Source organism: Festucalex cinctus, chromosome 21, assembly GCF_051991245.1.
Source record: "Festucalex cinctus isolate MCC-2025b chromosome 21, RoL_Fcin_1.0, whole genome shotgun sequence".
Classification (NCBI taxonomy): Eukaryota; Metazoa; Chordata; class Actinopteri; order Syngnathiformes; family Syngnathidae; genus Festucalex; species Festucalex cinctus.
Genome location: NC_135431.1, coordinates 11,023,908 through 11,039,530, shown reverse-complemented (window position 1 = coordinate 11,039,530; position 15,623 = coordinate 11,023,908). Strand labels below are relative to the sequence as shown.

The 15,623-nt window shown below is 40.8% G+C and overlaps 2 protein-coding genes across 5 annotated transcripts in view; one reads left to right on the top strand and one right to left on the bottom strand.

Moving 5' to 3' along the window:
- The window catches only part of LOC144010285 (MAM domain-containing glycosylphosphatidylinositol anchor protein 2), a 205,230-nt gene that overhangs the window by 107,078 nt on the left and 82,529 nt on the right, over positions 1 to 15,623 (bottom strand). The window contains exon 1 of one of the 4 annotated variants that reach the window (XM_077510540.1): positions 74 to 289. The exons of the other annotated variants lie outside the window; for them this stretch is intronic. The gene's annotated coding sequence lies outside the window, so the exon portion shown is untranslated. Of the gene's footprint in view, positions 1 to 73; positions 290 to 15,623 lie in introns of those variants that run through there. 4 annotated transcript variants of the gene reach the window in all.
- Positions 6,704 to 10,933, top strand: LOC144010208 (low choriolytic enzyme-like). Its single transcript, XM_077510413.1, has 8 exons — positions 6,704 to 6,775; positions 8,921 to 8,939; positions 9,058 to 9,117; positions 9,207 to 9,353; positions 9,429 to 9,546; positions 10,059 to 10,237; positions 10,322 to 10,403; positions 10,807 to 10,933. Exons 1-8 carry the CDS (start codon positions 6,704 to 6,706, stop codon positions 10,931 to 10,933), a joined length of 804 nt encoding a protein of 267 aa, XP_077366539.1.

The window sequence follows — 15,623 nt, the reverse complement described above, 5'->3', positions numbered from 1 at the left end:
GCACCATGTACTGCATCACCAAAGACAGGGCTTATCGCACTTCTCCGAATTCTACCTTCCTAGGTCCTCTCACCTCTGTTTACATACGAGCTCCTCCCACCAGAAATACTACAAAGGAGATTGTTGTGTGCTGAAGGGTTGGATCCCAAAGCGCAGACACAAATAAGGTTTTAGCTATTTTTTCACATAACTTGACTAAACGAAAAGCAACGAGAATGCATCCAGAATAAGGAGACGCCAAGCCCCCTTGGGCTGCGGAGAAGCACAGAGGAACAGAGAGCAATAATCCGGCAACCACACACATTTCTCAGACAACTTATATAGACAGTAAATCCATCCCATTGGTTGAGGCTAGACATGTGGGTACCAGTACTGACATGGAATTATCTGATTGGCTATTGACCCAGTAACACAAGTAAAGATTCTTGACATCACATAACATCGCATAGCATGAAAGATTCTTGACACTACATAACATCACATAGCATTAAACCAGCCGAAACCTGATGCTGGTTACATCAGTACAAAACAGACACTTGACCTCAAACTTAACAGGTCATGAACTCAAACTTAACCCAGGCGTGACCCCAGCCATGAAACAAGACCCAAACATTACCCCTGCATGACCCTAATCATGACAGAGATAAAGCGATTGGGCTACTCATGTTTTCCTTGGGGCTAAAAAATACCACATTTTTATTGCTTTTTTTTATTTTTATAGGACAGTGCTTATAAATCAATAGAGCAAAAAAAAAACCTGTGCTTGCGGCGTGCTTTTCGCTTCCTCCTTCCTACTCCATGCATAACTGGTCACCTATTCAACAGTTAATCATATTGTATCCTGATTAGAGGTCTTCTCACCCTTAACGGTGACAGCTAGTATTAGCGGTTACTGACACATTGGCTTTTTAAAAGCATGATAAACCGTCAAACCCATAATCAGCCAATACCCAATGCAGATAACAGAACAGACTTCTGATTAACACAGCAGCTGCTTTCACACAAAAATGAGCAACCCTGTGCCCACAAATACACTTTTTTTATTTTTTTTTTTTTTTTTTAACAGTTATTTAGAACAAGGTGTACAGCAGGCAAAGACATACTGTGCAGAGAACAGGTAGTCTAAAATCATTGTGTGACAAACACTGGAAAGAGTAGTTGGTAAAGAGACACATTGCTTATAGTTGCTCGGAACAGTGGGAACAAAATCAACCTTGGCCAATGAGACACACTCACTCCATAACCGAGTCTAAATACATAAAACATATAGAAATGCAGTGAATTTCCATTGAAATGGTCACCCCGCTGGGTGTTGCTTTCACCATTACCACCTCACATGCCCAATTCTCCCATCCACGCTGCCACACCGCAGCGCTCCACACTCCCCTACGCTACACTAATCAGACATCTGCGGGGGACGGATAAAGTCCAAACGTGGATGGCGTCCAAAGCGGTGGTTGTCAGTTGATAGGCCCTTGCTAGTGGCGGCTCACTGAAGGGAGAATATCTGGCAAGCTCGTGAAGATTCGGGGCACTGCCCGCCAACAAAATGTCGTTCGATTGGACGTCAGTGAGTCCCCTGTGAGCTGATTGTCCTATCAATGCCCACAGCAGTGCATGGCTGACGGGGATGCCTTGGCTTGGAGATATTTGACTGTGTGTGCGTGTTTGTGTGTGGGGACAGATGCAGCTCACTCTTTGAAAACTTCATTATTCCTCACTGAACATGAAGCGTAATTGTCTGGGGAAACGGAAAAATATATATTACAAATATTTTTGGATGTGTACATTGCTACTGTAATGTATCGCCTTTTGGGGGCCTCAGTATTCCTGAAAATGTATCAATTTTGGCACATGCATGTATCTTAGCGAGTATGTATGTATGTGGGAGTAACAGCCCAAAATTCACTCAGTAACGGCCCCCTCAGAAGTAGGAAAAAAAACAAAAAAAGAATCGACACATGGCACCAGTTTTACCAACTGACAAGAAATTTTGTGAACATACCTCCCCACCCACTCTTGGCACACTGCAAAAAAAAAAAAAAAAATTCTCAAACCCTCCACATCCTGGTCACCACCTCTTCCAGCTCCTTCCCTCAGGTAGACGCGATCGAACTATGTACAGAAAAACTCCCTCAACAGTTGATTCATAATTTCACAGTATCTGCATATTTGTCTAACTATTGTTAATATTCTACACAACTGGAGGCATTCCAAATAAACAAAAACTTGCTAGTCAATATTGTCAAATCTGCCATAACAGCAGCCAAAACAAACAACACAAGTCAAAACAATTTAGATTATGAAGCAAATCCATAAATAGCAACTCAAACTTAAATAGCAACAAAACACCTACTGACTGTTTTATTTCATGTTATTTCTAATCTCTTTAAGCGCTTAGCAAAGAAAGCCGCGCTGGCGTGGCTCTCGCGTTGCGCAACGTGACACATTAAGCAGCATTGTGACACCACCCATTAGCCTGGGAGGCAAACAAAGAGAAGCCCAAGACAAACACGAACAAACGTTGCTTAGTCTCGTATGTCGTTGGGGTCAGCTTGCTCTGACAAGCAGTCAAGGGGGATTTTGTGGTGATATTTTCTTTATTACTGTATATATCACAGAAAATTGCGAGGAGCACACATAAGCATAATTCATTTACAGTTACTCCGAGGAGGCAGGATAAATATATCGTTGGATAATAAGTCACATATTTTTAAACCAAAGGGTTAAAAGGTCAAACAGATGCAAACAGACCAATTATTTACAGCAAAAAAAGAGAATTGTGGGATATACAAGCAAAAGAAGCATATGTCCCTGATATTATACGAAGATGATTTACTGTTACAGTAAAAATTAAGCACTTTAATTTGAAAGTTTGCGAGCGAGATCATCACGATCACTCAAGGGGTTTACATCAGTGAGTTTTAGCCCTGGAAATAGGCTTTTGCGATCACACTTTTTAAATGTGAAGAGTGGGCTGTGGGATGCGGATGAGTCACAGCGGTTCAATAAAAGGCCTGATGTACAGCTGATGCATCAGCAGCGTGTAGCCGGCAACCAATAATCGCCCGCATCCGAGAGCTCGCCGGTCCCGCCATCCATAAAGTACACCGAGCCCCGGGGGAGTAAAAGGAGATGATAATTAAACCTGTTCTCCGTCACGCCCTCTTGCTGTACTTTACCTCGTCATCACCGTCACGCTGTTGACACCTCGTCCATCATTCTGATTGCTGGATGCTGTGCGGAGACAAGACTGACTTTCTGATCGCTATTAGCCGAGCAGCTGTGGTGAGCCCTCAGGGCAACCAAGGTCTTTTCTGCTGGCCTCAACACTATCGCAAGCACTCGTCTACGTTTACAACATACAGAAAATTAGAATATTTGTTCCATGAAATTGTATTCATTTAACCGTTAGGACAAAAATAACACAGTTTGGACTGATGCACTCCTTGGGTCAATTTGACCCAACTTTCTGGGTTATTCTGTTAACCAAACAAGTTGGGTCAAAAATGGGGTTGCTGTGTAGTTTATTTATTTCGGTTTTAGATTACATGAATAACCCAAAAAGTTGCACGGCCAAACTGACCCGAGTAGTGGATTGGTCCAAAATGGGTTATTGTACTTATTTGGGCAAATTTGACTCAATTTTCTGGGTTATTCATTAAACCAAAAAGTTGGGTAAAAAAAAAAAAAAAAATAGGTTGCTTTGTGGGTTATTCATTTGACCTCTTGGTTCTGAGTTAAATAAATAAACCAAGAACTTGGGTCAAGTAGTGGATCCGTCCAAACTGGGCTATTTGACCCAACTTTCTGGGTTATTCATTCAACCCAAAAAGTTAGGGGTGAAATGGGTTGCTTTGTGGGTTATTCATTTGACCTCTTGGTTCAACAAGTTGGGTCAAATTGACCCAAGTAGTGGATCGGTCCAAACTGGTCAATTTTATTTACTTGGGTTAATTTGACCCAACTTTCTGGGTTATTCATTTAACCCCAAAAACATAGGGGTGAAATGATCTCTGGGTTCTGCGTTAAAGGAATAACCAAAAAAGGGTTATTTTTTACCCAAGTATTTTTCGAGTGTGTAGTCACTCAAAATTGGGTCATTTTGTATAAGATAACCCCCCCCAAAAAATTGGTCATTTGGTACAAAAGAACCCAAAAATGTTGTCATTTTGTACAGAACAACCCAGAAAGCTGGGTCAAATTGGTCCAATTAGTGGATAGGTCCACTTTTGACCCAGCTGTTTTTAGAGTGCAGGGATGTGGGTGTCAGATTTTGTATTTTTTTTTGTCCATCAGATTTCAGCCTCAAATGTGCTACCATGGTTAATCCACCCAGGACCTTCACAATCAGTAGTCACAGCCAACATAACTTCAACTAGTATACTAGTAATGGCACTGTTTCTTTGACCAATCAGATTTGAAATAAATCCTCACAGGGCCAGAGGACTGGTGCTCGACATTGTCATCATTTCTTATGTCCTCTCATTGGTTGGTCAGAGCAAAACTTGTTTCAGCCAAATTTGACTAGCAAAACACCTTTTGTACACATAAATACATTTAATAATCTCTAAGTATGATGTAGACAGTAAAAAGGTTTTTGAAAAATACTTGCACAATCAGTCACATGCTGCATCACTGAATCCAAAGAAGCAGTTCACATGTAGTAGTGTTAAGTTATGGAGCAAGAGAACTAGTTATCTACAGAGCTAGTCAGTGGTATACAATAGATGGATGAATCTAAAACAAAGAATAGGATGGGATCATTTATGTATTGTGAACTCCACAACATCCAGACAATTTTCCTGCAGTTGTCATGGCAACATCAGGGGGAAAAAAAGGGACACCACCACAACAATAACAACAAAGCAGAGCAGCAACAACTTTGGCCCGCTGACCACGTAGAGCCCCCAATTAGGGTGACAACGAGAAGACATAAAAAGGAAAACGCTGGGAACAACGATGAGGGCCAATGGTGCAGGTCACCTGTTATGTACTGTATGTAGGACTAGGAGCAACATTTTCCTTTGCTCCTTGCAAGAAAGAGGAGAAATTGCAAAGAGTACACATAGAATACACTTGACAAGACGGCAACTGCTGTCAAGTTTACACCAAACATGGTGACAGACATACAATTGTTTGTTTGTTTGTTGTTGTTGTACAAGTAACCACCTTGCTTGATAAGGCAGATGCAGGGAATACAGAACATACAGTATGGACCGACTAACACGGCAGCTCCTGCCATGCTTGTACTCAACATGGAGCCCGCTCATGGTGACAAACATAGAATTGTTTACGGTTACACTTCCATTAGAAAAACAATGAAAATGCCAGCGGGGCGTAAATGAGACGCGTCTGCTGCAGTCGGACATAAAGCACAGGAAGCATAAAGCTCATAAAGTGGATGGATGGCACATACATCACCAAGCATTAGCTCTGCGAGTGGGGAAAAAAAAATACAAATTGGATTACCAAAGTAGCCACATGCATCAGCGTGCATACATGTACAAAATGCATTCATCATATGTCAGTGTGACCAATGGTCAAGATGTTGTCAAGATGTTGTCCATCTCGGCCTCAATAAGCAATACACAATCACCTACACACACAAAACAATTCATGAATCCCCATGATCATAAATGACACATTATTATGATATACGGTACTTGACTTGAGGTCTCATAAAAGGCCCCCAAAACGGGATCCGAGTCGAGAAGCTGCCGACCTTGACGTATGAAAGACTTTACAGTCAGCTGGACGGCGTCCCGATCCCCCCGGTAAACACCGCCACGGGAGATGTGCTAATTTAGAAGCTAACGGGCCAATAAAGACGAACAGGCATCTGCCTAAAAAAGTTGCATCCCGGCTTAGGGAATGTTTTGGCGGTTTTGGAGCTCAAAAACTGTGAAACCTTAAGGGTCTTTAGATATGTTTGGATTTTGGCACAAATGAGTCATAAGAAATGTATGATGGACTTTGAGGAAAATGATCATGCACTAATCACTTATTCAACTGAACACCTCAACCTGTTCTCCCGCTTTCATGAGTTAAGATCAACTGTCGTCTGCTTTAATAATTCCGCAGCCCCAGCTCGCTCTTAATGGCGCCAAGAAACGAATACAAAAGCCACGATTGTAAAACTGTCCGCTGCTAATGGAGCGATCAGATATGCAGCATCCCTGCTTCGCTTTCCATTATGACAAAAATTAGGACTGCACTCACGGGCTGCAAACACCAACAGTGTGTTTTTTTATTTCATTGAAATACTATTTCATTCCTTGGTTGTATTTATTGTTGCCATTCATCAACATACGGAAGAGATTAGGCTTGCCAGGCACATCTCAAGAAACACTCTTAGGCTATCAGCGGCATTAAAACAGGCAGGAAAGATAAGGACATGATGGTTTGTTTGATACGGCGTGTTTGTCATGTTTGTAGTCAAACTTGGCATCGGGTTCTTTCCACATCTGAAACCAGACGCTAAGCAGCTTGACAGTCGCCTGTGGACGGATGAAAAGCTTGTCCCAGTGTGTCAATGTTTGGTCGAGGTGTGCTGGGCACTCCCGATTGTTTAGGACTCCCGACAGCTAATGCCCAAACGTGGACACACCTTGGCCGCCTGTATATAAACCTGCTCCTGACCGATCATCAGCATCAACATCTTCCAGAAGGTGAAACAGTCTCACAGACTCCTGAAGACGCAATGGATCTCGGACACATCATGTTCCTTCTTTTGCTGCAGTTCATTACCCTCTGCTATGCACGACCTGGCTGGGTGAGTACCGGCACTCTAAAACTTCTTTTTATGAAGTCGGAAAGATCACTTGGAACGGGAGACCTAGTAAAGGCTTGTGTTTCCTACTAAAGGGTCTCTAGATCTCGGCCTTGAGTCAGTACTCTGGTCAAAGAGATTGAGTATATAGATTGGTATACTGTCGGGAAAATCATGGAGTCATTGGGAGGAATTAAAAACGATCAGCGATCCAAGCTGGGACTCTTCTTGCTGACTGTTTTCCTTTATCCCTGTACAGTATGAACGGTATGGACAAGGGATGTAAATGGACGGTCTGTACTGTAGGCCAGACCTATCCTGGACAGTCACTAGTATACGTAATAGAATAAACTTCCTTGGTTGGTGTCTCTGCGGTGTACCCTTTACTGAAGATGACTGCAGGTGAGACAAGTGAGGCACACCTTGGACTGGTTGGCCGGTCAATGGTTTAGAAGCAACAAAACACTAAAATCTACAAATTTAGACAATTTACAGTCTTGAAACGAGCATAACCGTAGAACCTTACTTCACATTTACATCCCATCTAAAGTGTATAATTTCTAAGGGTGTCACGATTTCGATTTTTTATCGAAATCGATCGAAATTACGTCACGATTTCGAGCATCGAAATAGAAGAGAGGACACACGATTCGATGCCCCCCCCCCCGCGCCCGCCGCCACCGCCGCCACCGCCACCTCCCAGGAAAGCAAATGAGACGCAGCCATTCAGCTACTAGCTAACGGCACTTGTTAGCTGACTTCTCCTGCAGTCATGATGGCAAGCGCGGACAGACACAGCAATGGTGCTTCAAGCCGCTCCCGCTTCTCTCGTCACCAGTTTGGAAACATTTTGCGTTCCCGGTGAGTTATGTCGACAACGTTCACGTTGTCGATAAAAAGACCACAGTTGCAAGATATGCTATGTGCGCGTACTGTACTCGGCCACGGTGTTACGCCCGGCTCGTCAAGGGGAAGGGAAGTAACACAATAACAGAAAATATAGAGTATATAAACACGGGTCGACTTTAACATCTGAGTAGTTTTAATTGAAATTTCAGGCAGGGGTTTGACAAGGGAGTGAAAGTGGAAGGTGAACAAATAATAACCGCATTTGACAGAACTGACAGAACGGAGGAGAAACAACAGTAACCAATAGGGGTATAATACACGGATACACAATAGCGTCGCGCTGGCACAGTCGTCCAATCGGAGTGTCGCGCTGGCACAGTCGTCCAATCGGAGTGTCGCGCTGGCACAGTCCTCCAATCAGAGTGTCGCGCTGGCGCATTCAAACTGAATGGCCCGAGCCGCCAGCCGTAACAACGGGAAACACGACAAACATGACGGGACATTTACGCAGGCATCACAAAGATTTAGATTTATCAAATTCAACTAGAAGTGGGAAAACAACGGTCCAACCAACTATTTCATCCTCATTTACAGTGAAACTTCCACACACTTCAGCTCGCGCGAAACGCCAGATCCATAGGTCTATTTATAGCAGCAGACCTGCAGCCTTGGAAAACGCTGGATTCAAACATTTAATTAGTGTACTTGAACCACGCTACAGTATGCCCAGCAACTGTAAATGTTGGGATATAGTTTGTTCAGGCTGTATTTGTTCCATGACTTTGGATACAATATATTTTTTGTTGTTGTTGCACATTGCACATTATTTTAAGAGGAACGCACAGCACACTGTTGTAACCAAAAACAGTCAATAGATGGCAGGCACCCACTGTGACTTTTTGTTTTTGTTTTTTTATTTTTTATTTTACACTTCAGTAAGAACAAGACGGTTAACTTTATATTGTAAATAAATTCTTTGAATTTGATCATTCCTGCCTAATGTCAATTATCATATATTACATAAATTTACACAAAAATAATATGGAAATTGCATCACCTATATGTAGCCGATCTTTTGAAATAAGATTTACTGTACAATGAATAGAACCAATGATCATAGACTAGCCTTAGCCTACAGAAGCATATGCCTCTGTGTTATAAAGTGGGGGAGCGGAAAAAAAAAAAAAAAAAAAAAATCGAAAAAAAAATCGAATCGTGACCCCAAAATCGAAATTTAAATCGAATCGTGGAGTTGGCGAATCGTGACACCCCTAATAATTTCTTCTACTCTCTTTGCAGGACTTGGATGTCGATAACGGTATGTGACCGGCATCCGAGACCCGTCTGTGTGCGACCGTCCTAACGATCGAAATCAATAGGTATCAAAGTGTGCGTGCAGGTCGGCGCCGCTGAATGTCATCTGCTTTCTCATTTAGCGTACTCAAGGGACCCGGCCGAGTACAGCATCACAGACACAATCTTGAAGATGAACAACGGTGAGGATTTGAAGGAAAAATAGAGGAGATTTGACGAGGTTTATGAATGCAGATTGATAGATTTCTGTCTTGTTCTTTTTTTCTTTTAGGATCTGATGCATTCTTGATTGAGGGAGATGTAATGCTTCCGACAACAAGGACTGCCATGAAGTGCGCGGTTAAGGCAAAAAGCTGCCTGTGGCCAAAGTCTGGCAATGGCAAAGTTGTGATCCCGTACAACATCATAGACAAATACAGTAATTATTTTGTTCCTGGTTTGCATTCATGCTGGATTGTTGGCATCATTTACGATGGGACATTTTCATTTGCAGCCAATACGGAGAAGCAAACCATCGAAGGCGCCCTGAGGGGAATTGAGGCCAAAACCTGCATCCGCTTCATCCCGCGAACAACCCAGAGGGCTTACCTCAGCTTTGAGCCCAAATTCGGGTGAGTCCAAAATAAAAGTAGGTATAACAATATGACCTTATGTCAATAAGAAGTAATATAAGCCTGAATTTGAGAGGGATAATGTTAAAATGCTGACGCAGAGTATGCAAAATTCTTCCTATACTGTCAAGCACTGTATGCTATGCTACTCTCAATATATGATTTATCCTTTTAGCCGAGAAGCTATTGCTAAACATAGACAAAGATTATCACACTTGTTAATCACAAGCCTATGTAGCATCAACATGGCTTTGCAAGATTTCTAAAGAAACTTTGATTACGCTAGCGCTAAAACACCAGAAACATTAAGGCTGGTCCACCAATAAAAATGATCAGCTCCTAAAGTAGGTGGTCTGGGATTAATTGGGTTATTACAAGCCAGTGGCGCGTTTAGACAGTGACATTTTAAAGATCAAATTATTACCTATTGTTGCTTCTAGTCCATAATGACAAAAATGGCGACCAAAACTGCAAAAGAAAACACTTTTGGTGACATGTGTTCACCCATCCAGGTGTTTCACAATGCTGGGCCGTATGGGAGATAGGCAGTTGGTGTCGCTGCAGCGTTTTGGATGCGTCCAACATGGCATCATCCAGCACGAGGTGATGCACGCCATGGGCTTCTATCACGAGCATACGCGCAGCGACCGCGACCAGCACATCCTCATCCACTGGGAGAACATCCAGGAGTGTAAGTGCCTCTCCCCAAATGAACTTTTATTTTGTAAGGCAGCGCCTTTACTTGGTCTTAATTTTGTATCTTTCCTTTCCTCAGATCAAAAGCACAACTTCGACAAGCAGGACACTAATAATCTTGGTATCCCTTACGACTACAACTCTGTACTGCACTACGGAAAGTAAGATGAATATGTACTAGACCAAAAATAACACATTCCAGACACCCCTGTGCCGGATGATGCAGCAAAAAGCATAGACAAGATCAGTTGTTCTTATAATTGTCAGCTTGTTTTGACCCATAATGCCTCGATAGTCTTCTTTTTTCATTGTATCCTGCACCAGTATGAATGAATTGATCTTTATTGTCACATGCACAAGTACAGAGCAAAGAAATTCAGTTAACAGGCACAACTCGTCCAAGAAACATGAAAAACGATGACCAACTGAGGGAGACAGGACGGAAAGACCTGTCGGTACTCGCTTATCAGCGCCCCGAGATCTTAGATAAGAAAGGAAAATGCTAGAGTGGGTCTGTCACACCCTAGTGTTTGTAGTAACCCAATTGTCTCTCTCAATCCGTAGGACCGCCTTTGGAGTGCACCAGGCCATAACCATGACCCCCATCCCTGACAGCACGGTGGAAATCGGTCAGCGGGAGGGTCTCTCCGACCTGGACGTTCTCCGGATCAATCGCCTCTACAAGTGCTAAAAAAAATGTAGGAGACTATGTGACATGTCGTGACATATTCAATAAAATAATGCCAGCCTGATTTATTTTGGATGTTTTCATTAAGGACTGAGAGCGAGGCAGCCATGAAGAAAGAGTTGAAAAAAATAATAATTTAAAGCAGTATTGAAAAAACCTCATCAAAGACGTGAGCAAATTTTGGGCCTCAACGGCCACGTTAGATTTCATGTAAAAAAATAAAAATAAAATTATGAATATTAAATATTTCATTTTAGTAATAAACTGGAAATTCATTACCATGTTTAAATCAAATTTTTTTGAGCCAATAGAATATTTTTATTTAATCATTTTCAATAAAACATTAACACATTTAATGAGAACAAAAAAAACACTGTAAATAAAAATTAATAAATACATTTTAATCGAACACTGTTTGCTTGTGGACACAAAAAAAAACAAAAAAATATGAATTTTGAAAAAAAATGTTCAGCTTCATTAGCTTTAATGCCTTTGAGTTCTATTTTTCTTTTTCAAACCAAGGTGGACTTAAACGTCATTCATACCAACATGGTGATTACCAAAACAGACAACTACATGTCACCAGATAGTCTTGGTGAAGCAGCATGGGGTTTATTGTGCACATATTGCATATTCAAGTAGTAATTTCCAATAGGAAAATATACAATGCAACGTCTTATCCGAAAAAGAAGCAATCAGCTTAACAAAGTTACAGTTAACAAAAGAAATAAAGTTTTAGTTTGCAAACGGTAAAGAAATGAATTTAATTAGACGCCAAAAAAAAAAAAAAAAGGACTGGAGGGCAGATATGTAGCAATGTCTTTCTAAATGAGTTCATTTCCATGGCTCAGCCTTGTTGTAATTAAGTTTTAAGGATTTGTAGAGTCACAGGAAAAGTGCGGGGGTGCGTCTCTCGCGGGGAGCCGCTGCTGACGACGTGTCGGGACATAAAGCGTAAACCTCGCGCTAACCCTATTGAGATTTAGCTGCATTTGTCATCCGGCTACATCCCACACTCTTTTCTTGTTTTTCTTCCACTCTTTGAAATCCTCCACCGTCGCGAGAGATGGCGGGTGTGAAAGGATTGCAGGGAGATTCAGGCACAGATTCCGACAAAGCTAATTTGTCCATCGTGTGATCTATGATGGCACACGCGGCTGCAACAGCGTGACGTTGGGGACCGTTGGAGGATTAAATGCGAACTTTAAAGCTCGCAGACTCTTGACGGACGCCTTCGTTTCATAGCACAGTTTTGCTGCGTATTCTTCACGGGCGTGAACTATTTATGCTCTTCTTGTTTTTTTTTTTTTTAAATATTCAACACCCTTGCCATGCATGCTCGAAGAAGCTCTGATTAAAGTCAAATTGCCAAATGACCCCTACAGGATCCCGGATACTGTGACAGACCGCAAACATGGCCAGCGCTACCGCAACACGTCAAGGGTAAAAAGTTCACTGTGCAGATAAAGACTTCAAAACATCAGTACAAAAATAGCAGTTGTCTTACTAAATAATGTGGTAATGCTGTTAGGAGAATGCACATTTTCATTTTCTAATGTAACTAAGCAGCCACAGAAAACATGAAAGCTTCATGACACTCAACAGAGTTGTATTTTAAGTTAACATGGCAGCTGTAACAAAGTGCCGCACATAAAATGGCACAATAATTACAATGATGATAAATGCAATATTTTCTCATTTAAAATACACACAATCTCCCTTCACATTGGCATATTGCATACAAGTGGCCCAGAGAAAATCATGAAGTCTTGTGTTTACTACAAGCTAAAGTTTTAATGTTAACAAACAACTGCCATTTTCTAACGATTTATTTCATCCAGTGTAGTGGGATATATTCCTCGCGATTACGCAGTTGTAGCATCGTAAACGAACAACGGCAGTCCAACAGTGCCGATATTCTTTACTCAATTAAATATCATAGCTAAAATGCTGTAATAGTGCAAACAGACGCAAAACGAATAAAGGGTGGAATTACAAATAAAGCAGACAACAGCAGGTGTTGCTGCAACAACAATAAAAAGCACCAATATTGTCCGCCAATAAATGTCACGGCTAAAACACTGTAATAGTGCAAAATGGTTTAGCAAACAAATATTAAATAAAAGAGTGAGAAAATGGAAATAAAGAAGAACAGAGTCTTGAGATTTCTACCAACAAGTGCCAGGTGTAGATGTAGCGAAGCAGGCCCAGACTGGAAGTGTACCAATGTATGTGAATTTTATTATGGTCAGAATGGCTCCTAAAATGGACATAACAGACATTCAGATACCGAATTTCCTCACCACATGCTTGCATATACTTCCTTCCTCGCTTATAATGAGCCGGAATCCTCCGTGTTCATTCCAAATGCTTTCTAAAGTGTAGCCGAAGCCAATATGAGGCTTCGCCGATCTCAATTGAGTTGGCCGTTCCCCAATGTTTCAGTCATTTAGCGCCTTTTGTTCCGGGTCCCGGTGGTGCCGCTCGGCGACAAGACGCCGTCTCAAGCGAGCGTTTTTTTTTTACCTTTTAAAAAGATGAAAATGACTCGGTTGGATGTTCTAATTCCGCCAACTAAAGCCTTTTGTTATCTTCACTTAAACCTGTGAATAGGATTTTACTCCCCCCACGTGGCATTTACATTAAAAAGTGTACCGAGAAGCGATTTAGTACAAGAAGCGGTGTCCAATAACTCTTTATAAGCAATTATGCTTCTCTCTCTGCAGCCTTAAAAACGACAAGTAGTTTGAGTGCGTGTCCTATTTCATCAAGTAAGTGCCCAGTGTACTTTTTCAGTTATTTTCTACTGTAACACAGTTGACGTTAAATGAACATGCTAGATTATTCTAGTTGGATAAAAACATTTTTCTGTTGAATTGTGATTCAACAGAAAGATTGTCGTACTTTAATAAATTAGGAGAATTTTTTTATGTATAGTATTTATTGGTGTTATTTTTTAAATAATTTATTTATATCTAAAAAATGAGGAATTTTTTTTTTTTTTTTTTCTTCAAAATTCTAATTTTTCAAGATAGCCGCCACAGAAAATAAGGATACATTTACATAGGTTATAGATCAATTTCGGTGCAATTTCAGTGGATGATAACCTTGCTTTCATCGCTCGTTGGCATCCTTATTTTTCATTAGGCTCACCACCGAACAACACCCACTTATCTCCCTCCCCTCCTATGCCTGTCATTGAATCGTTGCTCAAATTTTACATCAGCATCCCACCTCGTTGACAAATAAACAAATGAAATTGTGGCTAGGGCCACAATTTGGTTAGCAGCAGCTCTGGATAAGTGGTAGGTATGGATAACAGCTATCTGTTTTTATTTATTCATTTTTTTAGAGAAGGGAGATTTTTACATTGAATTCTAAAAGATTATTTTTTAAATTTATTTATTTTTATACAGATTACAGATCTACATTTATGTACTTCAATTAACAATGAGGGCTTGTTACATTTTTATAAGCATTAGGGATGTAACAATAATGGCAATATCGTGATATTGCGATATAAAAACTGTCACAATATATCGTCGTCATGTCAATATTAAAGCACAGCTGTTAAAAAAGTCGGGTTGATTTCTATTTGTGCCGTTTTTTAGTGCAGTTTAATTTTCGCAAGGCATGTTTTGGCTCTTCTATGTTAAAAATTTATGCTAATGGTCAGAGGAAAGGGAACATGAACTGAGTCAATATGTGTAGAAACTCAATGTGTGCTTGGATGAGCAAGTAAGTGCCTCAATATGTATATATTTTTATATATATTTATATTTTTACATTCTTCATTGCTATAATGTACAAAAAGCAAAATATTGCATGTTTTTTTTTGGTTTTTTTTACACAATATTGTAACCTTATTTGTATCGCCAACCTACCCACAATATCATGATAATTATCGTATCGTGACCTTCATATCATATCATTATAATATCGTATCGTGATGTTTGGATATCTTTACATCCCTAATAAGTTATATGTTTGTTTTTCATTAGTTTAGGAGTTATAATACTTTTATGCTTAATAAAAAAAAATAATAATTAAGGTTTCATCATTATAGCCATGATTAAAAAAATAAAAATAAGCAAATAATGCGCTTTTATGACATCAATTGAAGTTTTTTTTTTCTTCAAAGGCCATTTTCAGGTGTTCATTGGTGTTGTTCAAGGACAAGTTCATCTGTGGTGAGCTCAAACTGCTGTGCCCCAAATTAAAGGACTTCCTCAGTGCCACCCTTCACATAAAACGTGGCATCTGTTCTTGACTAAATGGCTTCCTAAAACCAACAAAAACAACAACATTGAGAGCTAGTTGTAATGTTTTTGATTTCAAGCAGGGTCATCAGTAAGTCATCTGTGATGCTAGCTAAACGCACAGTAACACCGAAATCAACATTTTCACAAAGAAAGAGCGCCAGGCTTTTTTTTTTTTCTAGCGCGAGACAATTAAGAGGCTGCCGGGAAGACGGCGGCCAAACTCCCGACACGGTGCCGCCGCTTTCATGAAGGACCCCGAGGAGCCGCATGTGAACTTGTTGGATTACTGATCCGAGAACAGCGGCTTACAAGCTGCTGCGTTGTCGCTGTGTTCTCACAGCGCATACATATTTCATGGCTTCTTCCTGGCTCGCCGACACCGCGATTGGGGCTGGAGTTGCTTTAATATTAAAAAAATAATACAAAATCTG